At 40.5% G+C, this 27882-nt stretch overlaps 1 protein-coding gene across 2 annotated transcripts in view; it reads left to right on the top strand.

The window, feature by feature from the left end:
- Positions 1–7963: 7963 nt before the first annotated feature.
- CDK6 (cyclin dependent kinase 6) overlaps positions 7964–27882 on the top strand; it is a 239795-nt gene continuing 219876 nt past the window's right edge. Inside the window, exons 1-2 of one of the 2 annotated variants that reach the window (XM_072764270.1) lie at positions 7964–8087; positions 8196–8801. In XM_072764270.1, coding sequence (XP_072620371.1) covers positions 8569–8801 — 233 coding nt within the window. In that variant the 5' untranslated portion in view covers positions 7964–8087; positions 8196–8568. Of the gene's footprint in view, positions 8088–8187; positions 8802–27882 lie in introns of those variants that run through there. The other variant, XM_026003763.2, reaches the window with a different exon arrangement.

Below are 27882 nucleotides of genomic sequence, written 5' to 3'. Positions count from 1 at the left end.
CCTGGGATCATGCCCTGAGCCAAAGGCAGGCACTCAACTGCTGAGCCACCCAGGCATCCCAGTACTTGCTCTTTTTAAAGAAAAATTATTTAATTGGAATTTTCTGGGGAAGACAATGCAGAAAGTTACCTAAGTACATTTTTTGCAGGTAAGATTTTAGAATTTGTTTTTCAGACAAATTTAGAAATTAATCTGAACACATTTTCTTTCAGACAAAAAAAAAAAGTTTTCAATGACTAATATCTGCAACACAAGAGAAACATAACAAATCCATAAAAAGTAACAGGATGACCTGGTTCTTTCTTGTTTAAGCAAAGTGGAACAGTGTCCTCAACTTTTTAGATGTTATTCTAGCTATGCCACGCTGTTCCAGTTTGTCTGTGCCTGCCTGATTCTGTAACACTCAAGCAGAGAGACAAGAACCATTGCTGCGTTCATTGACCACCTACTATGGCCAGATGGCACAGCCAGGTGCTGGATCATTGCCAAGGGGAACGAGGCATGGTGGATGTACCTGGGGAGCTCAGGGTGGTGGAGAGCAGAGCATCAAGCTTTTAAAGAGGTAGAAAGCGGATGGCCTCAAGGAGTCAGAGCCAAGAGGAATGTCATTCAGCTGAGGGAATCTCCTAGGTTTTAAGAGCTGGGCCTTAAGAAGACGATAGGATTTAGAGGAGAGAGCTACAAGGAAGAGAACTGCAGGTAGAGGAGATATGGTTCTGAAGCCCTGACATCAGCACACTGATCCTTAAACTTTGCTGGGATTATATTTAAAAAATTATTAGAATATATCTCCCTGAAGGGAATAGGAAGAAGTAGTCCCAAAGGAGAGGAATGAAGAGTATAAAGCCAACTTTCCCATTGACTAACATTTATTGGACATAAAATAGTTGCCAGTTACTGTAATAGGTATTGAGCACAGTAAGATCTGGGTAGCTGAACACATTTATAGCAGGGTTTAAAAATCAGATTCTCCCTTCAATTTATGGAAAAAATATCTGATCCACAGAGCTATGCTATTATATACTTTCTTCTAGAAATCCAAAGAACCCTGCAAAGAATTCCTTTCTATATTATTTTTAGGAAAAATCCATAATGAGACAAGGTAAAATAGTTACATGAATATAGACACATACATTATATAATCTCATTTAATAAGACAGATTTCAATGCACAATAGGTGTTCATTCTAGAAGAATTAGGTTGCATGGATCCTCTACATTAGAGCCCCGAGGCTGCATCTCTTGGCTCCAGGACCCGGGCAGTATTTCCTTTACTTGCCCCAGCTGTCAGGCCATTCACAGAAGTTTCTCCCAGGTGCCTTCCTTTGTCCTTCCTCCTACCTCCCAGATCGCACTTTATCATGATTTACCTCCACTGTGTCCTACCTTCTCTGCTTCATCTGAACAGTCTATCTAAAACGTGAGTGCACCTTTTAGCTCAACCAAAGGCAGCTATGGCGACACAATTGTTAGGCCATGTGTACAGTTAAGATGCAAGTATTATCTCAGAAAAGAAATGTTAGAAGTCAGTGAAAACAATAGGACGCTATACATCGAAAGGAAATGTAGGTGTTTCAATGTGATTATCATCATCTTTTATATTTCCACGGTTATTTTTCTGACTATTCAGAATACTAATATAGATGATGAAAGGAACTTAAGAACACATTTTGAACATGTCACGACGGTATGCTAAGAACATGCAAGTATTCACACACACACTAAGCAAAAAGAAGATATAGGAATGTCTATCAAAAGGGGAAAAAAGGAAATATGATGACAATTATACAAATATGAACATAGTACTGACATGTTGTACAGGGAGCACAGGGATAATTATAGAGCACTAGAACCCATGAAAACGGAAAGTTTCAAAAAAAATAATAATGTCTTGTTTTTTCTTCTTAAATTTATAAGCTACCACCTGATATACTTTTTCCCCTCAGGCAAGTATCAAAATCTTTGCAAGTTTCACTGCCTTAATGTAATACACTAAATCACATGCAACTAAAAAAGAGAAAACCCCAGGTCATTTCGAAATTGACAGGAAGTAATTTATTTAGAAGATTGAATTTAAAAAATAATTTAAATGAAAATTTTACAATTCAAAAAGTTGGTAGTACAATTGAGTTTTCCTAATATATTTAGTAAATTTTCAATATTTTAAGGGAAAACCTAAGAAAATATCTTGGAAATGCCTGAGGAAGAAAGACTGCATTAAAATGTACTGCATTACATTATACTATTTTTGTTAAACTTAAAGTTTTTCATAGTAATTACTCAACAATGATAACATTTACATACTCATATAAATCAAGTTAAAGATAAGGGTAACTGATTTTAAAGTTATTAAACCAGAGAAGTTGTTTTTTTTTTTTTTAATCAGAGCAATAAACAGGAGATCTTTACACACTAAAAGGATACATTTACATGGACCGCCAATCAAAATTATTGTGTAGTATATAGCAAAACCTTATTTCCGAGTTTCTGGAAAATGTGTTTCATAAATTCAAATAGCCAATATAAATCAGAGATGGTTGAGAATTAAATGTACATTATAAAATTACTAATTTTAAATAAATTACTCATTCCTTAAACAAGATTACAAATCATAGACTAGAACTTTAAATTTTATTTTTATTTTAGAGAAAAACACAGTTTATAGATACTGATTTAAAGTGTTCACATATAGAATGCACTTCTTATATGGCACTAGAAAAACTTTCAGTACAAGCTACAATATCATATTTGAAGATAAATCCATGAGGTGTAATTTTTAAAACCCTGTATGATGATTTGCAAATTTAGGATATCAGATATGTGACATGCAAATCATTATTCTTGAATGCTCTGTATTCATTCATAAAAGACTCCTAAACAAAGGAGTCGGAATTTGGTTCACAGTTTATAAACTTTGCACAAATTTTGTTATGATAACCTGTTACCTACAGAGGAAGTTATCCATAAACAAAAACAATCTGGTATTTACTAATTTTACACAATCCACTGTAAAACTTCCTGGTCTAAGGCTTTAGCCAACTGGGATTTCATATGAACCATAACCAGAGATAGTGAACAATGATAAATTAACAGTATCAGAGAAAGCAGATGACATGAAAAGAGTTAACACTCAGCATATATCATTAAAAACTTTTTTCTTTTCTTTCTTTTTTTTTTTTTTTTTTTACCTTGTACAAGTGATCTAGTGATCTAAATCATGGAATCTCAAATCTATCTATGGTTGTTGTCAAATTCATTAGTTAAAAATGCAACCCAGTGTAGAAAAGACACTTTTCTGTTAATTTTAAAGACATTTATGGCTTACTATTTTTTAAACAAATTATTTATCCAAATAAATTCTTGCAGTCATTTGCTGGTTCCTCTGACTATTTATTGACAATTATTTCTAAATTACATAAATGTGTAAATCACCAGCAAGTAAATCTTGTTTTAAAAATCATTGATAAATGTAGCAATTATAAAAAATGTAAGTCTCATTTGCATCTCTGGTTTAAAGTCTAATTAGTGATTTGTACTGAACCAATATTTTCTATAAATACAAAATCTAAATTTGTTTTCTTAAGTCTATATGGTTTATGAGGTTATAGATACCTTTACAAATTTTGTTCAGAAATTGAATTTTAGAAGACATGCTTCTAAATACAAAATGTATTTTATGAATTATCTTAAGCATAAAAAACCACAAATATCCACTTTTATCATTCAAGAACAAATTACTATAATGTATTATAAAATATTTCCTAATGAAAATGCAAAAATTTTAATTTACCTAACCTGTTACTTCACATTGTAGTTGGAATCAATTTTATAAGGGCGAAATTTTGATTTACTCTGACATTAGGCAACATGGTTTAATTCAAAAAGTCAAAAAATTTATTGAGGTTAATATTTCCAATTCAAACAGTATTTCGCTGGATTTCAGTTCTTCTAGAGATCTGAAATAAATAAATGTTTTCTTAACTTTGCTTTAAGATGTTTAAAAGGGTTTCAAGTATTCTACAGATACAGACTTTAGAGAACACTGGATTCTTTAAAAAAAAAAAAAAACAGCTTTCTTGGGGGGAGGATTTACTCCTTTGCAGGGTCTTGAGGACTTTTTTTTTTTTTTGTCCAAAATCTCATTTTCACCTGCAATAATTGTATTCAGGTTTTCTCAGCAGGTAAAGTATACATTCTTACAAGGTTTCAAATTTCAGAATTCCAATAATGCATTTAAACTGAGCACCCACTGAATCACGTTCTCTTCTCTTTGTTTGGGGTGTGTGTGTGTGTGTGTGTGTGTATCCATTATCTTGCAGTTCTGATATTTATATTAAATTTTAGTCTTTTTAGCTTCCCAGAAACACCTTAGTGAACCCTTAGCGATTGCTAACCACTTAATAATTGTGAACCCGCGAGCCCCTTCAAGTACGTCGTTAACCACAGAGTGCCTGACAATTTCCAAATCCTATCCTCTGTCCAAAAGGAAAAGATAGGGCTTTGTGAGGCCGAAAGGAAGCGAAGGAAAACAAAACAAATGTAGCTCATGCTGAAAGTGAAAAGTGCTTGGACAGATTAGTATTTTCTTTTCTGCAAGGCGCCCTGCCAGACTTTTTTTTTTTTTTTTTTTTAATAGAGAAGAGTTATTTTTTTGGTCTGATTTTTCAGTTTCTTGGAAAGTGTTGGTCTTTCCCACCCCCACCGGCCCCTCATAATTACGGTGGGTTGTTTTGTGTTTTTCCCACCCGGCCACATCACAGCCTGCTGGTCCCCCCGCCTCACTCTGTCAAAACCCCAACTCTGGGCGACCCTGGGTTTGGAAACTCCGCGGACTCCCGACGACACATCCCACTCTCCCTCTCACGCCTCGTATTTTAGTTGCAAGATCCCTCACTCCAGTTGCAGCGAAAGCCGGAAATTTTCATTTAACCGCCCCCCCCCGCCGCCCTCTCGCCCCCCACTCGGAGCCGAGAGTTGGGGAGTGGAGACCCGGAGCACAGCCGGGGCTCGCCGCCTCCCCTCTCCGGAAGGCTTTAATTTGCACACTTGCTTGCCGCGGCGCAGCGAGCCCCTAGCGCCGTCGCCGCCTCGGGGTGGGTCTCGGGCAGAGTCGGCCTGGGGGGGGGCGCCCCCGCCCCGGCTCGCCCCCAGCCCCGGCCCGCGCCCCGCACCCCCGGCCGCCCCCAGCGTGCGGCGCGGGCGGCGCCCTCCGCCGTCCCTCCGCCCTCCGCCGCTGTGCCCACCCCTTCGCGGGCGAGAGCGCGGCTAACTCCTTCCTCCGAGCCGGTTACCTGCTCGGCGCGCGGTGGACACGTGCGAAGGTCGGACGGACACTCGCAGCCCTCTCCGGAGGCCCGAGGCGGCCGGGCCCCTCAGGTGAGGAGCAGTGCGGTCGGGTGGGTGGGCTGCGGGGTGGGGGGTCCCCGGGGGAGATTTGGGAGCTTGGCCGGGGTCGGAAGCGGGGGTGTGGGTGGAGGTGACCGTGGTGGGGGGTGTACGTCTTCGGAGTCGGCTGTAGTTAACCCCTTACGACCCGAGGCGGGCTAGGGATGGGGACCAGTCCTGGGGAGTTGGAGGAGTCTCTCCTAGTCTGGCAAGGGAAGGGCATCCCACACCAGGGACACCCCCAGCACTGAGATCCGGTGCTGCTCCCACACAGCCGTGCGCACAAACACCCACGCACTCATCAGGCTCCTTAAAGCGGAATATAAACTCCACTCGGACCCTCGGAGAATAATCTACCCTTTAGAGTGTAAAATGCACTGCCTCTGGGGGGACTCCATGCGGGACGTTGTGCTTCCGTGCCCCACACTCATTTCCCCGCTGAAGCTCACTCTCCAGCTCGCCGAGGTGTGGGTGTGGCCTCCACCTTCTCCACCACGAGATCTATGTTAACGCAGGCTTCTTGCTGGAACCCCCTCCCCTGCGGGGGCTTATGCACACTTACGGGAGTGCACGCAGGCGGCCAGTGCACGGGCTTGGAGCCCCACAAGGACGCACGTTGGCGTTTAGTTTCCCAGTTTACTTTTATTAATTTGAAGTATCCGAGTTGGAACGCACACCCCGCGGCGAGCAGCGCCGGGCCCCGCAGCGCGCCCCACAGTGTGCACGTGGGGCTCATCTGCGTGTGCGCACACGCGGGAGTCGTGGTCCCCGTGCGGCCTCTTGTCGCTGCGCCGGTGGCGACCCTTGCGGTGCTTGGCAGGCTTCGGGAGAGGCACATGAAGGATTTCATTGAGTGTGAAGACAGAGAGCAGAGACAGAAAGCAGAAGGAGGCGGCTGCAGCCTTTGTAGTCGCGGAGGAATGCGGAAATGTTGAAGCACTATGTCAAACTTTTTTGAAATGGGGTCAAGTCACATTCAGCCAGCGTGGGAAAGCAACAACAACAACAAAAAAAAGTGGAGGAGAGGGGGGGAAAAGGCACTGTTGCTCCCGTTTCTCTCCGCCGGAGCCGACCGTCCGGGGAGCGGGGGGGAGGGGGGAAGCCTGGGCGGGCGGTGCGGGGCCGGGCGGGGGCGGCGGGCGCAGCTCCCTGCGGGGGTGGGACGTCCGCGGCGCTGCCGGAGCTGCTGAGCCTCCGGGCGGACCGCGGCGGGGAGGGGGATGCGGGAGGGGCGGGCGGCGCGGCCGGCGGCTCCGCGGCTACCTGTGTGGCCCTAGGCCTGGCTCGGACCCCCGCGCAGGCTCCTGGGGGGCTCAGTCCTTTCTCCCCCGGGATTCGCCTTTACCTTTTAAGGAGAGCTTTGAAGGGAGTGTGAGGGGCTCTGCGCTCGCTGCGGTCCCCTCTGCCAGCACGCCGTGGGGATCGCGCCATTTGTTTGACTCCTGGCAGGAGGCGAGCGGGCCGGCGGTGCGGGGCAGGTAATCCCGAGGTGTCCCGGGAATTCCAGACACGCGGCCCGCGTGGCGAACCTACCGCCGAGGCCGCGGCGGCCACGGGTTGCAGGCTCCCTGGGTCCTGGATTACAACTGAATGGGGAGGGGAGAGCGTGTCCCTACCCTACCTCCCCACCCCCGCACTGTGTTGTGCGGAGGGCTCCGAGGGGGGTCGGGGGGCGCGTTTGGCCCCTGATGAGACCAGGCCTCAAGCGGAGGGAGGAATGGAACAGCCACCGCTGCAACTTAAGATCCAGAAGATCTGGAGAAGTTCCAGGGAGTGGGGAAAGGTTCGGAGTCCCGGCCCCTAGGGCGCAGCCCCTTCTCTCTCACCCCCGAGGCTTGGCATTTACTCCTCCCACCCCCAACCTTTTGAAGAGGAGGTTGAAATTAGTTGAGAATTTCAGGGCGAGTCGCGGTTATGCTACCTTCCTCCCGCAGTTATTCTCGCAGGAGATGACAAGCTAAAGTGCGACGAATAACCCCTTCTCCCACCCTTAAGGCCCTTTGGGCGGCTCCCCCCTCTGGGGCCCCACCGTTCCTCCACTCCCGAGTAGCGGGAGCCCCAGCCCTCCCCGACCTCATGGGTTTCCACCAGGGAGGTCCTCCGCGTCGGAGGAAGAATTTCGTTTCCAGTCCAGACTTCTTTACCCCAAAAAGACCATTTGTGTGTGCAAGTCGTTTTTAAATGTCTCCTCGCAGAAAAACTGAAAGTAGAAAGAAAGGAAGCAATTTCCCAGCAGATGTCTGACCACCCCTCCTCGCACACTCCCAGCATCGGGTTACAGGGTCCCGGGAGCCCCCACCCACATTCGGCAGCCCCACGCGGGTGGACCCACAGCCCCTCCACAGCAGCTTGTGCACGACCCCTGAAAGCCCCACGGCACCCCGGAGCCCCTCTCCCTGCACGTCCAGGCCCGGGGGGCGGGGTGGGTAGCAGTGCAACACAATGATGTAGGGATAAATATTAAGCCGTGACATTGACGTGCCCGGCACCTCCCCTCCCCCGCGCTCCCGGCACACTCTGGGCTGCTCGGCACGCCCCCTCCCGTTCCACTGCGTCCCGCGCCGCGCGCTCATCCCCGAGGGGCCCCTGCAACCTCTGCGCGAAGACGGCTCCAGCTCTGCAGGGAAAGAAAAGTAACTTCGCTTTCCTCGGAGGAACCAGGAAGGATTAGGCAGCCTGGGAGAGGGCAGGAGCGCGCCGAGGGTAGCGATGGGGGCTTCATGGAGTAGGAGGAGGGGAGTCTGCGGGAACCCGGAGGAAGGCGCCCGGGATGTCTGATTGCACTTTTTCTTGTCCTCCCGTCTCTTTTAGGTGGAAGGCTTGTGGACTGAGGCGCGCGGGGCTAGAGACTATGTAATCGCTTCGGTGTCTGTGCAGAGGACTGCGCTTCGGGGAGGGAAGAGGAGGGATCGGCTCGCTCCTTGGCGACTCGGCAGGCGGAGTTTCGCGGCGGCACCGGGGTTGCGCCCGCCCGCGGGGAGGTCGCTCCATCCAGCCCCAGCGGCCGCGAGAGCCCGAGCGCCGGAGCGCGGTAGTCGGCGGGCGCGAGGGCGAGCGAGACCGAGCTCCGGGGCGCGAGGGAGCGGGCCGGGGAGTCCCGGAGGAGGCGAGCGGCGGCCGCGAGCGAGCCGAGCGCGCCCCCCGCCCGCCCCAGCGGTGCCGCGCCGGGCGGCGTCCGGGCGGCATGGAGAAGGACGGCCTGAGCCGCGCGGACCAGCAGTACGAGTGCGTGGCGGAGATCGGGGAGGGGGCCTACGGGAAGGTGTTCAAGGCCCGGGACCTGAAGAACGGAGGCCGTTTCGTGGCGCTGAAGCGCGTGCGGGTGCAGACGGGCGAGGAGGGCATGCCGCTCTCCACCATCCGCGAGGTGGCGGTGCTGAGGCACCTGGAGACCTTCGAGCACCCCAACGTGGTCAGGTGAGCGGGGGAGCGGCGCCCGCGCCGTCGGAGGCCGCGCGTGCCCGGGGAGGACCCGGGAGCCGCGGGGCGCGGGGGGCGGGGGGCGGCCGGGGAGGCACGGCCCGACCCGCTGCCCTCACCCAGCGAGAGAAAGTTTTGTCGACAGAGCCGCAGGCCGGAGCCGGCGACCTTGCCAGACAGCGAGCAGAAAGACGAGGCAGGAAATGTGACCTGCGCAGGCTTCCCCGCCGCGGTGCAAGCCCTGTTTCCTCCCCGCTGTCCCCGCACGGGGGTCCGGGAGGTTGGGAGCCTGGTAGGGAACGAGCCGACCGGAGACGTGCCCTGCCCGCCCCCTCATACTTTCCCTGGCCACTGGGGAGTTTTTGAAAGGCTGAGAATCAAGAGAAGTGGCAGGAGGTGATGAAAACTGGTAGGATGAGACCTTTCCTCGTGGAGCCTGGTATAAATAAAGTTTGGAAAACGTAGAGACGTAAGACTGTTATTGCCAATGACGTCGCTTTTCCTACTGAAGTTCTAGAATGATAAATAAGCGTCAAGCAGGGTCGCCTACAAAGTTTCTGCCACAAATGTTGCCTATTTGTGTATGACTTTACGTCTCCGAGGTGCGTAGTTTTCAGAAGTGGTGATGTGTGAGCCCAAGATGTGGAGTCTTCAGATTCCAAGTGTTCTCCGTTTGCTTTTTCTGGAGGGGATGTGGAAAGTGGATGAAAAGACAGCGTTTCTTAAAGCCTCTCCTGTGTGGTAACCAGTAATTAAACTAAAGTGTGTGTGACTAGGATAATGGTGTTTTCTTAGTGATCCTGGAATTTCCCCATTGTGTGGTTGACATTGTGTGGTGTGTCATGCTTTTCTTTTCTAAACAAATATACGTAGTTTTAAGTAGAAAAGGAATGCGCAGAAACTTCTGCCAGTTCTGGTGTGATTTTACTTATCTCAACTCTTAGGATAGTGTGTTTGAAAAAGGAAATCTTGAGGTGTTCTTTCTGTCTTCTCACCTCTCTGAGGAGTCTGTTCCAACACATGCCTACTGTGTGCGCTGTAGATGAAAGTATGTTAATAAGCACAGCTAAATATTTTTGTGAAAAGTCAAACAATTTAACATTAGTCATCAAAGTCAAGAGACCCAACACTGACCTTTGAAATACCGAGACCTCTAGAGACACAGAGCCCAAATGTCTTACCAGATCTTCCTGGGAGGTTTTGACTTGTCTCCCCTTATCCTGTGTGATTTGTGTGGTGCTTTGTTCCCAACACAGTGAGACTAGGCTAGAAGGCTGCAAAGAATCACAAATACATAAATAAGGTAGTGAATAGCTATGAAAATAGGACCCCCATTATACTTCTGCTTTAGCCAGTAAAAGACAGGGGACGAAGGATAATGAGGCCAGGAGAATGAGTGTTTTAAGGAAGATGGAATTAAACATAAGAGCAGTAGATAACGTTTTGTGTGTGTTTTCTTTGTTGAAAACCAAGAAAAGCTCTTCCTGCGAGCCTTTGTGATAATTGGAGGGAAAAGGAGAGAGTACATTTGGGCCCCTGTAACTTAGTCATCTTCCTGGAGGAATCACCTAGGTGCTTCCCAAAGGATAAATTCCACTCCTAGAATTTCAGGAGTGTGTCCAATTAAGGACCATTACATGTAAATAAATTTTTTAAAAATGCTGTCCTTCCAACATAGAGATGTTACAGAGGCACCCCTGTGTAATACTATTTTTTACAAGGACTATCCCTATAACAGGATGGTTTTTGCCGTTATGTTTGATTTTGGCTAATCCATCCTTATACTCTTGATTTATCCTCTTGAAATTGGTTTGTCTTTAGAGATTTCTAACTGACCCATGACTTGGATTCTGTACTGAGAAATTTCAGGAGACCACTTATAAATTCAAGACAAAGTTATCTAAAGGTTTTTGAAAGAGCTTATTTTTATGGGTTAAGTGGTAATGATGGTGCCTACCTCTCAGGAGTTGTGAGGAAAAGCTGAGACAGAGTATATGAGAGTACATTGTAATTTTAAAAATGCTTCAAATGTCCCAAGTATTATATGTTTCCATGCTGCCTCGTGGGGCTCTCGCCTCCAAACAAGCTCCTAGTAAAGCATCAGTTCCCCTGACCTTTTCTATAAAACAAATCATACTCAAACCCAGACGTTACAGGCTCTGGAACCAAGAAGGTACTTGGGTGTAATGAGCCTGTGGCTTGTCAGAAAAGACCATCAGTCATATGCCATGAAATTCAGTGACACTTGAGAAGAGTATTGATGATGTCATCTTCATGAGCTATGTATCTCCATTCCATTTGGTTTCCTTCCTGTTTCTTCTCTTCAGCCTCTGCTTTGGGGCACTCATTGGTCCCCATGACCTGCTTAACTGGACTAAGAATTCAGGATTTTGAAGGTTGCTAATATTTGTTCAGAGAGGGTCAGAATCAAGGATAGGTGACAATGCTTCTTTTCTTTCCAAGGGAGAGTTGTCACAGTTGGACACCCCCCATACCTGTGACGTATTGGTGTGCCCCACAGGACCAGTTTTACAGCGCTGTGGCTGGTTCTCTAAAGGCTTCTTAAAAGGACAGATGTCTTTGTAAGTGCCTTCAAGTCATAAGTAATTGATCATAATTATAGGCCCTTCCCACAGGTAGTTAAGCCTCTAAGCTTGCAGGAGCATAATAAACATATTAGTTTTTTCAAAAGTTTAAGATTTAATTTTGATGGATTTGCCAGAGAGGCTGACTTGTTATTGCTGGCACTGGCATCGCCTGTATGCACAGGGGTAATGACTTGAAATTCTTGTTTACCCGTGCTTGATGTATCCCAGGCCTGGGCTTGATCAGCCAGTCAATGTCTAGCATGTAAATTTACTTTTATTTTACAGTTGGTAATCCCCAATCCTAGAACCTTTGCCAGAATCCGACTTCTGTGTGAACCTATATTGGAGCTTCTGCACTCCACAAAGGAATCCTGTTTTAGCTTCTGAACTCAGTATATATATATATATATATATATAATACAATATATATATATATATATATATGTTTATCTATAAGTAGATAAAATAAAATGTTTTATCAGCATCCTGTTGATTGACCAAATATTTAATGATGACTTATTATGTACCAGACCCTGCTAGGAACTGGGGATTCGTCAATGAACAAGTCAGAAAAAGTCTCCATACTTGTAGAACTTACTTTGTAATAAGATGAGTAGTTCTTTCTTCTCTTTAAAAATTCACTTCTCTCTATTTCCATGGGCTTGATGTGCTATGTGTAGCCTAACTAGTTTTATGGAGTAACTAGTATTTATGATAATTTGGTTACCAGGAATTTGCTGATTAAGTAAGATAACCAAAACACTAATCAGAGTCAAATGCTTTTTGAAGCATTAGGGAGAGACATACAAATAAATTTCTACCTGATGATACTGACATGTACCTAATAGATATGAACATTTGGGCTCTGCATATTTAAGAAGGCTTTAGGAAGGACCTACTTTTTAAAAACTGTGGAGTTAGGTTCTGGGAAAGATACTTGGGTAAATCACACCTACTTCCCTCAAGTAGTTCCCCCCCACTGTGTTTGAATGAATAAGATGATCACTGAACCTTGATAGGTGACAGTGTTGTATCATTACAAAGATACCCAGCGTTGTCCCCAGGGATTAGATTTATTAGTGTAATTCAAATCAAGTACTGGTTCAGAAATTAAAACAAATGGCATTTCTAAGTAAGTTAAACTTATGATATCTAAATATGTTAAATTATTGTTGGCATATTTAATCACTGCTTTAAAAAAGAAAACAACCAAAAAAAAAAAAAAAATCCACGCAGCTCAATGATTATTATTCAAGGAGAGTTTTCCAGATTTTTATTTTTAAAGATCTCAGTAACATATAACATAAAAAGAATATAAAAATATTTTCTCTAGGAAAACCGAATCATGGCATATTATTTGAGGTAGCATAAAGCTGAATCCTTAGGTGGGTTTGCTCATGGGAATCCTGAATAAAAGTATTATTTTGTGGGTGAAGGATATGTTCATTAGGACTTGTTTTAGTGAAAGCAGGAAAAACAGGAGTTTAATTTTCTTTTTTTAAGTTTCGGTATGTTACAAGTATGCTTGGCTCTTCATTCTCTAAGAGTTCCTTGAGAAGTTTCCAGTTTATCAAGGTTCTTTAATACATTTTCACAATAATGTTCTGCCCATTCTTTGTTCCTGCTGAAGAACTAGATAAAGCTAAATTGTTGGCATTGCACTTGAATCCTTTTACATAATTGTTATCACCCTGGAATTATTAGAATGTCTCTATTAAGAAAGAAATGGCTTATAGAAGGGAAACTTGTATAAACTTGAACATCTCTTGGTGTATTTCCTTATGTTTAAGACACGGACAAGTGAATATCAATGAACACAGACTCTTTGTTAAGAGGAAATTATCTGTTGTGGTTTTTTTTTTTTTTAACACCTCACTATCAGTGATTCCTAGGGAATGTTCTTTCAGATTGAAATATCTGATGGTTACATGTGTCATTTCAGACTCCTGGGCATTAGAGTTGGAAAGACTTTGGAAGTCTTTTAGCCCTTTTATGTTATACGTAAAGAAATAAAGTTTAGAGGTCAAGCAACGTGTCTGTCATGCCATTTTTAAGTTGTTTACTTGTTCTAAAATCTGAGTAGCAGTTTTTTAAAAAATTCTTTTTGTTTGTTTGATGGAAGAAGTTAAAGCGAATACCTTTCTAGTTTGGGAAAAATGAACTATGTGTAGACAAGGATGATGGGTTGCCAGGAATAAGTGACATACCACTTCAGGAAATTCCTGAAATCTGTGGTATTCCCTGCTGAAGTTTATCTGTAAAAAGTGTGATGATTATCCATTAAGTTCAAAAAAAAAAAAAAAGATTATCCATTAAGTTCTGCTTTGGAAGAATTGGAATAATAACTATGATCACATAAATAGCTACGGTTAAAAAATAATATGTTAATATACTTAATTAAGTAATAATAGTGAATTCATTTTAGACAAAACAATAGGAAAAATCTAAATGCTCATCTGATAAATGAACTGTTAAATAATGTGGCTCTGGTATCTGCTACCCATATAATGAAATAAACATTAAAGTACTTGAAAATCAGGCAACATAACAATATCTAGGTACATAAGCAAATATGGTACTACTGCTTCTTGAAGAACTAATCATACTATTGCTATATTTGTCAGGAGATTCAGGTGAACTTGTCTTCCTAGGAAGGAAATTGTGAACTTCTTGGTGTAATAGAACATGGCAGAAAAGACATCTGGGTACAGGAGGTTTGGTAATAGGACAAGATAGTGTGTGTATGTTGGGCTTTGTCCAAGGGCCAAAAGGCACCATTGAAGGTGGGTACTGGTGGTTGGTAACAAGCATGCCTACATAAAGGTCATCATTTGTGTAATGATCTAATAATGCTAAGTCTGCTGAGGCAGATAGGTCAGCGATCGGAGGAGTTTTATAGGAGACACTGGGCAGTTTAGAATATCACCAGTTTGCTGCCATACTTGATCTCGTTTTACCATCTCCACATGGAGCTCTCTAATAGGTGAAATGAAAGTACCTTAAGGCATGTGGCAGAAATCTGTGAGTGTGTAGTAGTAGCCTGGGTGTCCATTTGAGATAGAATAGTTATTAAACATTTAGTAGTTTACTTAAATTTGAGCAACTGTTGGCTTTGTCATTGAAGTAGCCATTTTATTTTTTAATTCTTATTATCTGGCTTTCCTAAAGGAATTTAATGCAGTAGAATTAGAATCACAGTAATATGGATTTCTGAGTTGGGAAAGGTCTTAGATACGACCTAGTTTAATTCCCTTTTAGTCTGTGTAGGAATTGTTTTGTCAATGTGTAAAAACAGCTTATTTTTAGTCAACTGTTTTATTCCACGGTTATATGCATCTTCTACAATACAAATTGATACAAATTAAGGATGGCCAAGATTCAGATGCAGGTTTATATCCAGTCTTTGCAGGACAGGATGATTAATGGTCATCGCATATCAGAAAAACACTCCCTTGGGATGTAAAAATTATTCTCAGTTTAATGATTTCATGTTTTTTCTGACTTGACTATAAGATTATATCTTTTATATGTACAAATAACACAATGTCTGTAACTATTAGTTGCCTAGTGTGTATTTTCTAAATGAAGGAGAATAAGTTATAAATTCCTAAGGTGAGAACTTTTCATCTTTTTAGAGCTGCATACAGCATTAGCAAGTATCTCTGGCTAAACCCTGGGAGATTATTGGGTATTAATTGCAATGCATCTGCAACTAAGACTATTTAGTAAGAACTTTCAAATACTTAGACCCATTTTTAAATTACACAAATACCTACTTTTTTGTCTTCAGTACTAGCTTTGGCTTTGGTAGGATTTTCTTGTGTTCCTTCTGTGCATTTGCTACATGTATTCTGCTGTGCCGGCAAGTAGACTACTTAATTTTCCCTGAATATGCTCTTTGCCATCCACCTCTGCAACTTTAGTTAGGCTGATAATCAGAATGTGCACTCAGTACCCTTCCCTGTACTACTGTTTTCTACCTGTTGAAATGCTACCCATCCTTCAGAGCCAAGCCCTAATGCCACCTTTTTTCTGTGTGGTCTACCCACCCCTTAATACCTACACTTGGTTAAAATTTCTATTCCCTTTGAGCCTTGGCATCTTTGGACCTCCTTTATGACAATCCATATATATCTGTCCCTTTATATTGTTTATTATATAATATATGATATTAATCTTCCCCCAGCCACCCTCTTACGATCCTCTACCTTTCTACGTCCTAGTTATAAGCTCCTTAAGGCAGGGAGTATCTTGTGGTCATGTCCACTTGCATTCTATATCCAGTGGAAATAAAATTCATAAATGAACAAATGAATGAAATAATGGAAAAGAGTTTCAGTTATTAAGGAGGGGACCATATGGATTATTTCTCTTACATGAATGTTAATACTAAGGAGTGTCAAAAGGGAAAACAAATCAGTATATAGGATTATACATACTTGGTTTCCTGGGAATAATGAAAAATACTGAAAAGAGAACATTTCATTTTTGTTGTACTCCAATCTATATAGTTTATATTGAAGTGAGTTTCAAAATTTAAGTAATTCCCATTATTATCTGTACATTCTTGGACTTAATTTATATACCATAATGAAGATATGAACATTACAAAATGCACACACATTCAGTAGAAGTTGGAAATGATTTGAACATTTTTAAGTATAAGAATGGAAGGTATTCTAAATACGTTTTACTCAGTTGCTTGAATTATTTTTTTCCCCACTAATTTTAATATTGTTGGCTTTCTTTACTGGAAGAACTCAGGAGGAGCAAAGTTAAGGAAAACCTTCCTAATAGTTTCTAAAAGAATATCAAGATTCGGAATTCTGTTAAAACATTGTCTTCCACTCGACTTTATAATATATGTACAGAGAATTTCATTCCACCTTGACAAACTGGTAGGATTAGTTAAGTATTCTTCCAGCAAGACTAATTCCAGTTCCTCAAGACACATGTGGTTGAGGTGTGTGTGTGTGTGTGTGTGTGTGCACGCATGCATGCACACGCACATGAGCATATGCATGTGTATGTGTGCATATCCAGAACAGTTGAATGCAAGATCCCTAAAAGATGGGACTGTTTTCTTGTTCGTCTTTTGCTAGTGACTGGCATCTTCTAGTTCAGTATAAATATTTGTGAATGGATGAATATGTACCATCTAGGAATTCAGATTTGGCTTATTTTAGTCAGAATTGGGTAATAATGTCTGAAAGTATATATGAGATCTGTAGCATTAAGCAAGTATTTATGGGTTATCTGTTATATTCAACATTTTGTTAAATATGATTGACCTATATCTTGAAATATTTCCCCAAAAAGTGATATTAGATCTGGAAGTTGTTTCAAAATAGACTCTAGTGAAAACAAGTTGACCATTGTTAAAGCTTGTAGAAGTTCATTTTCCTGTTCTCTCTTCATTTGTATATGTTTGAAATTTTTCATCTACTAATAGTAGTAGAATACTAGAATACTTGTTCTGACTTCCTTGACCTGTTAGCTGAGTGACCTACAGTAAATTCCTTATGTCTTTGCATTTTGGATTCCCCACCATAAAATAGGATTATTACTACTCTTTTGACTTTAGAAAGTTACTGTGATCAAATGACGTTGAATGTATGAAGGTCAAATGTTATACAGATGTAAGATACTAATAACAAAATGAATTCCTGACCTCAAGAAGTTTTGTAATTTTGTGGAGGAAACCAACATGTATACAGATCTCTATATTGCAGATTGTTGGGAGTATGTACTTTCATTTTTTCACGCCATAGGGTGAAAGTATAAATGGAGCTAGGTATTTCTGAAAAGGTATATTTTGGGTTTATAGTAATTATAGTAAAATACAGTCATTAATCTGAGTATTGGTAATTGGTTTCAGATTTACCCAATGCTGTATGCTTTCACTAATGGATTATTGTAGGAGGGTCTGAGGACAAAGTTCTCCTGGGACCACACTGTCAAAACTGATGGGAATCTGATGATTTTTGTATTTCACTATTCAAATTAAGGAGAACTTGAATTCATTTCTTGTTCTCTCTCTCTTAAAAGATTTTATTTTTAAGTAATCTGTACACCCAATGTGGGGCTTGAACGTACAACCCGAGATTGGGGTCTGACTGAGTCAGCCAGGTGCCCCTTTCTATTTTTTTTTAAAGATTTTATTTATTTATTCATGAGAGACACAGAGAAAGAGAGAGGCAGAGACACAGACAGAGGGAGAAGCAGGCTCCATGCAGGGAGCCTGACATGGGACTCGAACCCTGGTCTCCAGGATCATGCTCCAGGCTGAAGGCGGCAGTAAACTGCTGAGCCACCCGGGCTGCCTATCTCTCTCTCTTTTTAAATTTCAAATCTCAAACAAAATTATTCCTTTTTATGTCACACATTAAATTTTTTTAAAAAAGATTTATTTATTTTTTTGAGAGCGAGAGTGTGGGGTGGAGGGGCAAAGGGAGAGAGAGAGAACCTCAAGCAGATTGTCCACTGAGCATGGAGACTGACATGGGGCTCAATCTCATGACCCTGAGATCATGACCCAAGCTGAAACCAAGAGTCAGACACTGACTGAGCCATTCATGCACCCCCTAAAACTTTTTTTAAAAAAGATTTATTGGGATCCCTGCGTGGCACAGCGGTTTGGCGCCTGCCTTTGGCCCAGGGCGCGATCCTGGAGACCCGGGATTGAGTCCCACATCGGGCTCCTGGTGCATGGAGCCTGCTTCTCCCTCTGCCTGTGTCTCAGCCTCTCTCTCTCTCTGTGACTATCATAAATAAATTTAAAAAAATTAAAAAAAAAAGAAACTTCCTCTTGTGGGTTTCTTATAAAAAAAATAAGAAAGATTTATTTATTTTAGAGTGGAATGGGGGAAAGAACAGAGGGAAATGGAGAGAGTATCTCAAGTAGACTCCCTGCTGAGCATGGAACCCAACACAGGGCTTGATCTCACAACCCTGAGATCATGACACAAGCCAAAATTAAGAGGCGGATGCTCAACTGACTGAGTCACCCAGGTGCCCTATTTTTAAGACTTTTTAGTGAAAACCAAGAAACTATCTGAATGGTTTCAAGTTAGGAGTTTTAGAGGATACTGTCTACATTTCAACCATGTAGAATCAATCCCTTGAGGAAGTTTATTAAGTAGCCTTGGGTAAAAATGGGCTGTTTTCTTGTTGAGCCATGAGAAACTGAGACAGATTGAAAGATTGGGTTAGAAGGGATTCCCAGTGTTAATCATGTGTATGAAGTGTATTTAAATTATGGAAGTCCCCTTAAAGAACTGGGAAGGAAAGCATCCTTTTGAAATAACACACTTTTTACACATTAGAAAACAGATGAAAAGTTGTGACATCCTGCTATTCATGCCGATGGGATTTAATCAGTGGTAATTTAGCTGACTACTAGTTCATTAGACTAGAAGTTGGGGTTGTTGATGCCATTTGGGCTCTCCGCTAAACAAGTTAATATTGCAAAGAGAAAAACTCTGCATCAGAGGCATTACTCTTTATTCCTTAAATGTTGGCTGACTCAGAATGTTGGGATTGATTTCAAGGAGAACCATATAAGAGCATGGTTGACTCGGTGGTACCAATTCTGAATCCTAGAAAAACAAGACTTTTGAAATTAGTCAAGAGTAGCATCATTGTTTATGAAAAACAGGAGTTTTATCTCTACCTTAGTTGATAAAATTGAGAGGTGACTCATCATTAGGCCAATAGAGAATGGTCTGGAAATTATCTTGTGGTCTGAAAGGACCACACGCTTTCAAGGTGTGGCAGAAGATGAATTAAGTTGAAGTAGAGGTGCGCGATACAGTGACGTGAAGATAAAATACGGTGGTAGAACCTGGAATAGTTTATATAAATCTGAAGTTTCTTAACTCCAAATCTTAAACCTAGTGATCTGAAAGTAGATGAAAACGCTGGTATAGAGAGACCTCAACCAGTACGTGTTGAAAAAGTAAACTCAGACTGTCATTCTTTAATTGTATATAATGAAATGGAATTTTATTTTCTGATCGCTTTTTCATAGAAACTTTATCTTAACCATCTTCACATTGTCCTTTGTCCCTAGCACTCAGATATTTGTGGAAGTGATGCATGAATTAACGTAGAATATACACTTCCCTTTAAAACATAAGCTCCATATGAGCAGGAATTTTTGTGTGTTTTGTTCACTTCTTTATTCCCAATATCTAGAACAGTGCCTGGCACATAGTTCAGTAAGCATCTGTTGAGGGACTGACTGAATGAATAGTTAAGCTGTGACTAAAGATTATTCTTTTACAGTAACTTTATTAGCAGTAAAACTGTAAATTAATATCAAAATTTAGGGGTCCCTCGTGGCTCAGTGGTTGAGCATCTGCCTTTGGCTCAGGTAGTGATCCTGGGGTCTTGGGATCAAGTCCCACATCAGGCACCCTGTGGGGAGCCTACTTCTCTCTCTGCCTATGTCTCTGCCTCTGTGTGTCTCACATGAATAAATAAAATCTTTAAAAAAATATCAAAATTCAGCAGATACGTTCTTTTTCTATTCATTCATTAGTATTGCACTTAAAACTCTTTCGGATTATATAGTCTCTAATAATTAGAGTAGTATATTGGATTCTGACTTAGAAAGTAGGAGTTGGTTGATATTTTAATGGTTAGCAAGTAGATTGGATACTCCTAGTTCTTCCACTAATGTTTTTATTAGTTATAAGTTATGAATATAATTTTAAATAAAAATATTAAGTGATACTTTAAATGGTTATATATTTTATAGCAGAATTGATTTAGATGTTTTGGTGGAAATTATAAGACATGGTTTCAGATTCTCTGGGTTATGAAACTTTATAAAAAAGGGTTGACACACTCTCCTAAAGAGTTTGACATAAGTTGTCAAGCCTTTGTATATAAATGACTGTAACTGTCCTTATAAGTAGTGAAGCCCAAGTGTCCAGTCCCAATTTGAACCTTGCTCCAGTACTCCTATTTGATGCTCCATTACAAGCACCTTCCTTTTCTGCTTAAAGTTGATTGTGGTCATATAAGGAATCTGACGTTACTTAGTCATGACCACCTATAAAGACTAACAGTTATAATGCTAAGAAGAGGAAGGAGGATGAGGGGAAGGAAAGGAAGGAAGGAAAGGAATTAAAAACAGAGAGAAGGAAGGAAAAGGAGGAGTAGAATAGAATATCAGGTATGTTGCTAGAGTTCTTGAGGAATCGTTTGTATTTTTTAAATTTAAAGTAGTTCTAATTTTCTGTTAATTGTTCTGGTTATTACTGCTGTGTAGTCAAGTGGCCCAAAATTTAGGGACTTAAAAATACCATTTTCTTATGCTCAAAGATTAAGTGGTTGGGGAATTCTGACAAAGTACAGAGAGAATGGTAGATTTCTGCTTCATGGTGTCTGAAAGCTTCAAGAGGAGATAAAGTAGCAGCTAGGGGTTTTATCATCTGGAGATGTCTTTACTCTCCAGCCTGTTTCCTGTGGGCTAGTAGAGGTAGGATAAGACCTGAGCTGGGACTGTAGTCCCACCTTACCTCTCCATGTGGTCTGGGATCCCTCTCAGCATCAGGACTTCAGAGTAGTTGGATTTAGATGGGTGGCTCATGGCTCCAAAAGCCTGTCAGTGTCCCTAGGAACAGGCAGTGTCATTTTTGCCACATTCTGTTGGTTACAAGTTAATTTAAAGCCTTATAGATACAGGGGGATGGGACATACATTATCTCTTATTGGAAAGAGTATTAAAGAATTTGTGGCTTCCCCCCACACACAACCCCCCTGCCCCACGTCTCTCTTGCTCTCTTTTTTCTTTCTTTCTTCTTTTTCTTTTCTTTCTTTCTTTCTTTCTTTCTTTCTTTCTTTCTTTCTTTCTTTCTTTCTTTTGTAATCATGACATTAGTACTTGGTGATTAGTACAGAAGAATTCATGATTTAAAAACAAAACAAAACAAAACAAAACAAAACAAGGCTCCTGACCCAATTATCCCTATTCCCAGTACTCAGACAAAACTTTTAACTCTGTTTTTGGTGCTTGTGATAGTTCTACCTGTTAATCTAGATAAAATACTGTGCTCTCTTTCTTAATACTTAACCTTTAGATACCGGTTGACTTCCTGCTCCGAAAGATGAGGATTTAGCTCATTAATACTACTCCCTGTTCATCTCCTTCACCTTTTGTTAGATAGGGATATTTTTATTTCATATAATAATTTAAGATAATATCCTTAAAGACCAGGTTTTTGTTCTTTCATTTTTGGCAATATCTCTTGATTCTCCATTTAATTGGAGAAGGGTATTTAAACCCCTAACCTTTGTACTCCTTTTAACATTACACCTTTTTTTTAAATATTTTATTTGTTTATTCATGAGACACACAGAGAGCGAGGCAGAGACATAGGCAGAGGGAGAAGCAGACTCCCTGTGTGGGAGTCAGTCTCAAGACCCTGGGATCACAACCTGTGCTGAAGGCAGATGCTCAACCACCAAACCACCCAGGTGCCCCTAATATTATAACTTTTATTATCTACTTTGTTAAAGTTGTTAAACATTCATATTCTGTTCTGCAGCCACAACTGCAGGTCCACTGTTATAACTCTTTATGAGGTCATAGAAGTCTGTCTTTCTTAAATACCAACATCTGGATTCTCATTTCTTGCTCTGTATCACTTTTAAAAAAATTATATTCTATGTTAGTGTACTTCTTATTTAGACCATGACGTTTTTATACTGTTTTGTTTTTCCTGGAGTTTATAATTGCCTTTCTATTTTTTCATGCACTGTTTGCCTTTGTCACAGCCTAAACTTTTTTTTTCAAACACTTTATCATACCACCCATTTCTGCTGAATTGCCCATTTCCTGAAGTTTCTCTGAAGTTTTGATTTACTCTGGACTGGTTATTTACTGAGCCTGATGAACAGTTGTCTTCCTGAGACTTTTTCACTGTTTCTTGGGTTGGAGCCACTTAGTCCTACATCCTGGCCTTTCCTCTTTGGTGGTTCACACCCTTGTTTTGCTAGTATATGTTTGCAAGTAACTTCCTAAGAAATTGTGTATGAGAGATAAGCTTTCTGTTCTGAATCCTCACCAATTTGGAAACATTTTATTGTCCCTCACATTTGATTGTAGTTTAACTGTTTTTAGAAGTTTAGGATGAAAATTTTTACCACTGAACTTGAAAGCCATTGTTCTGTGTTCAGTGTTGCCAATGAGAAATTATTTGCCAATATGATTTTCTAATTAGTTTTTAGTAAGTTTTTTGTCTGGAAACTGCTAGGATGTGTTCTTTGGAAATATGTATTTTATGTGGTACTTTTTTTTTTTTTTTTATGATAGTCACACACACAGAGAGAGAGAGAGAGGCAGAGACACAGGCAGAGGGAGAAGCAGGCTCCATGCACCGGGAGCCCGACGTGGGATTCGATCCCGGGTCTCCAGGATTGCGCCCTGGGCCAAAGGCAGGCGCTAAACTGCTGCGCCACCCAGGGATCCCCTATGTGGTACTTTTTAAAATTAAATTTGCTGGGGGTGCCTGGGTGGCACAGTTGGTTGAGCGTTCAGCTCTTGGTTTTGGCTCAGGTCATGGTCTCAGGGTCATAGGGTTGAACCCCACGTGGGGCCCATGCTCAGCAGGGAGTCTGCTTGGTTTTCTCTTTCCCTCTCCCTAAGCCTCTTCTGCTTGTGTTCTCTCTCTAAGATGAATAACTAAATCTTTGAAAATAAATAAATTAAAATTGCTGGGCATTCTGTAAGATCTGTGTGCAGATTTGTTTCATTTTACTTTAAAAATTATTTATTTATTTATTCTATTCTTCATTTCCGAGATTCTTCTTTTAGATATTTGATCTTTTGGCTGAGTCCTTGAAGTCCCTTAAGTTCAGTTTTACAGGTTGGATCCTACTGTGTGTCTTGCCTTCTTTTCTTCTGTTTTCTCACTATTCTATTTGCTTTAGTTTTGTTTTGCTCTATATTCAAGAGAAATTTTCTCTATTATTTTCCCAACTGTATATTGAATTTACTCTTGGCAATTATATTTTAACCTCAAAGCATCTTTTGTTGTTGTTCCCAGCTTGCTTTTTTGGGGGGTAAGCATTTTGTTCTGGTTTTATGGGTGTAATAATGTCCTTGAATTGCTCCAAATGTTTAAAAACTTCTCCATATTATCTTTATTTTAGTAAATGTTAGTTTTAGCTTTCTTTTCCTATTGCTGGATTCTTTCAATGCCTTGTGATGCTTGGATATCCTTTGCTTTTAGAAAAAAAATCAAGTTTATGAGATGTAGTTTATATGCAGTTAAAGACATCCATTTTAAGACTGTGTTTTTTATGAGTCCTGACAAATTTATACACCCACATAGCCACTTTCAAAATCAAGATCTAAAACAATTCTGTTACCCCTAAAGTTCCTCAGGCAATCAATCTCCTCCCCCTACCTGGACCCCTGGCAACCACTAAATTTCTTTCTGTCCTAATAGATTATATTTGTCCTTTCTAGAATTCTGTATACATGGTATCAAACAGCATTGTGTTCTTTTGCATCTGGCTTTCATCACTAATTTTGAAATTCTTTCATCTTTACTATATTGGTAGTTCATTCTTTCCCAGTATATGGATTTGCCACGATTTTTATATCCATTCACATCTTGATTGTTACTTGTGTTGCTTCCAGTTTGGAGCTGTTTTGAATGCTGCTCCTATAAACATTCATATACAGGTCTTTGTGTTGATATGACATATGCATTCATTTCATTTGCATAAATACCTAGATGTGGTTTGCTGGCTTGTATGGCAAATGTGTGTTTAATTCTTAAAGAAATTGCCAGACTTTTCCAGACTCGTTGTACCATTTTACATTTCCACCAGCAATGTGTGAAGATTTCATTTGACTGCATTCTATTCAACACTTGGTATTGTCAGTCTTTTTAATTTTAACCATTTTATATTAGGTGTGAACTGATACTACATTGTGGTTTTAATTAGCACTTACCTAATGACTAATATTATTGACGTCTTTTCATTTGCTTATTGGCAATCCTCTTACCTTCTTTCAGGAAATATCTATTCAGATATTTGGCGATTATTTAAAATTGGGTTATCTTATTGTATTGTGAAAATTACAAATATATTCTGAAAAAGTTTTTTGTCAGATATATGTATTACAGATATATTCTCTAGGTATATGGCTTCCTTTTTTTTTTTTTTTCTTTTTTTTTAATGCTGTCTCTCAAACAGAAGATTTTAATTTTTCCAGAGTCATTTTTTCTCTAATGGTTTGTCCTTCTTTTATATCCCATCTATGGAATCTTTGCTTACCCCAAAGGCATATATATATATATTTGTTTGTTTCTTTTGTTTTGTTTTCTTCTAGAATTTTATGTTTTTGCTTTTATATTAAGTCTGATACATTTAAGTCAAATCTTTGTATGTGGCTTGAGGTAAGAGTTCCATTTTTCTACTGGCACAAATATCCAGCTTCCTAGTACCATTTGTTGAAAAGTCTCTGTTTTTTTCGTTTTGGATTACATTGGCAACTTTGTAAAAAATTAGTTGACCATATATACATTTGGGTCTATTTCTGGACTCTGTTCTGTTCCATTGATTCATATTTCTTTTGTTTTGCCCCTGCCATGGTGTTTTATTTACTGTAGTTTTATAGCAGGTATTGAAATTAGATAGTGTAAGTTTTCCAACCTTGTTCTTTTTTATTTTTATTTATTACTATTTTTTAAGATTTTATTTATTTATTCATGAGAGACACACACGGCGGGGGGGTGGTGGTGGTAGTGGTGGGGGCGGGCAGAGACACAGGCAGAGGGAGAAGCAGGCTCCATGCAGGGAGCCTGATGTGGGACTCTATCCCAGAATGCAGGATCACGATCTGAGCCAAAGGCAGATAGATGCTCAACTACTGAGCCACCCAGGCATCCCACCTTGTTCTTTTTTAAAATTGTTTTTTGCAATTTTGCTTTTTGTAATTTTGCTCAGAATTTTTACATCTATGTTTTTGAAGGGTATTGTAATTTTTGCTCAGAATTTTTACATCTATGTTTTTGAAGGGTATTGTAATTTTTTAATAATGTTTCAGATCTTGATTTTGAGGTAATTCTGGCCTTATAAAATGAGTTGTTAAGTGTTGAGAGCTCCTCTGAAAGATTTTCTGAAAGATTTTGTGTAGCACTAATATTAATTCCTTCTTATACATTTAATAGAATTTACCAGTTCAGTTATTTGGGCCCAGTATTTCTTTATGGGAAGGTTTTAACTACAAATTCTAGTTCCTTAATGAATATCGGGTTTTGTAGGTAAAATCATTTTTTGTTGTTTGTATTTTTCAAGAAGTGTTGTGTGTTACATGTAGGTTTCTTAGTTTATTGGTATAAATTCTTTATTCTTTATTGTCTCTTATTTTTAATGTCTGCAGAATCTATAGTGATGTCACCTCTTTCAATCTTGATATTGCTAATTTGTATGCCCCCCCACTTAACCCACACAGGTGGAATTTTGATAGTTTTATTGCTGATAAATCAGTTTTGGGTTTCATTAATTTCCTTTATAATTTGTCTCTTGTCTAGTTTATATTCACTTTTATTTCCTTTTCCTACTTACTTTGGGTTTAATTTGCTCTTTTAGCTTCTTAAAATAGAAGCTTAGCTTATTGATTGTAGAATTTTCTTCTTTTCTAATATAAGCATTTATGTTGTTTTATTCGCTTTTTTGGTTTCTTTTTATTTACTTTTATTTTTATTTTTTTTAAGATTTAATTTATTTATTCATGAGAGACACAGAGAGAGAGAGGCAGAGACACAGGCAGAGAGAGAAGCAGGCTCCATGCATGCCGATGTAGGACTCCAGAATCATGCCCTTGAGCCAAAGGCAGACGCTCAACCGCTGAACTACCCAGGCATCCCAAATTTTGGTTTATTGTAGTTCTGTTTTCATTCAGTTCAAAATATCTTAACTTTATTTTGGTGATTCTTCTTTGACCCTTGGGTTACTTAGATTTGTGTTCTTTAATTACGTACAGGATTTTTCAAAATCTTTCTAAATAAATTCTATTGTGATCAGAGAACAACTCTATGATTTTAATCCTTTTTCAATTTATTTATTTATGTATTTATTTATTTTTAAAAGATTTTATTTATCTATTCATGAGAGACACAGAGAGAGGCAGAGACATAGGCAGAGGGAGGAGAAGCAGGCTTCCATGCAGGAGCCCGATGCAGGACTCCATCCTGGAACTTTGGAGGCAAAGACAGATGCGCAATCACTGAGCCACCCAGGTATTTGATTCCTGTTGCTCTGATTTCTGTTGAAACCCTATGGCTCTGAATTATTTCCTTCTCAAAGTGGGTTGGTTCCGAGGATGAGAAAGGAGCATTTCTGCTCACATTTAAGGCTGTGGCCCTTGGTGTGGGCCACACAAATACATTTTTTTTTTCTTGAGTTGCCTTATTGCCTATACTTAATATATTAAATATAGCTAAAATTTAGTCTTTAGGTTGAGTTTCAAGGGCTTTTTTCTCGATTGCAGCCATTTACTGAGAGTTGGTTAGGCAAAGCAAACCATTTTCTCACGGTTAATCTAAGCAAAACAATGGGAAGAGACATTTGTAGACTCCTCTCTTCTTACTCCCAACATGGCTGCTTGTTATTTGAATGAAACACACCATGAGTGTCCCTCCTTTTTCAATTTATTAAGACTTTTTTTGGTCCATGTAGTTTATCTTGGTACATTTTACATTTGGTTCTTTTAAAAATATTTTTCATTTTCTCCCTCATTATTTTCATGTTTTCCTTTAGGTGTTTGAGCATATTTATAATATTTTAATATTTGTAATAGTTACTTTGATGTCTTTGCTATTCCATAATCTTGGTCTTTCTGGGTCTATTTCTGTTGACTGAATTTTTTCCTGGTGGTGGGCTACATTTTACTGTATGTCTGCATGTTTAATACTTTTTATCAGATGCCAAACATTATGAATGTTACATTGTTGACTGCTGGATTTTGTTCTATTCCTTTAAAGGGTGTTGGACTTTGTTCTGATGGACAGTGAAGTTACTTGTGGTTCAATTTGATCCTTCCAAGGCTTATTTTTAGTTTCTAGGGTTTTTTGTTGTGGTGGTGGGTTTTTTGTTTGTTTTGTGGTATTTTTTGTTTGTTTGTTTGTTTTGTTTTGTTTTGTTTTGTTTTATGGAGAGGGGAATCTACTGTTGGCTTTACTTTAGGGCTAGTGTAGACCCAGTAACTAAGGCATTAGCTTTTTGTAGTCTTTTCTTCTCTAACTGATGAGAACAAGCTGAGAAGATTTCTTGCCCTTTGTGAGCTCTAGGAATCATTCCATTAACAGTTTCTTAGTAGTTGTTCTTTCCTGAGAAGCAGTTTTTGCCTGGTTTTAAGCAGTTCCTATGGCAGGTTAATATTCAAGAAAGGAAGTAATCGACAGCCCCCCATGTAGATTTCTGAAACACTTTTTCCGTGTGGCTTTTTGTTCAGTACTCTTACA

The sequence above is a fragment of the Vulpes vulpes genome, chromosome 7, assembly GCF_048418805.1.
Source record: "Vulpes vulpes isolate BD-2025 chromosome 7, VulVul3, whole genome shotgun sequence".
NCBI classification, from domain to species: domain Eukaryota; kingdom Metazoa; phylum Chordata; class Mammalia; order Carnivora; family Canidae; genus Vulpes; species Vulpes vulpes.
Note: the sequence above shows the minus strand (reverse complement) of the source record. Positions and strands in the feature narration are given on the sequence as shown.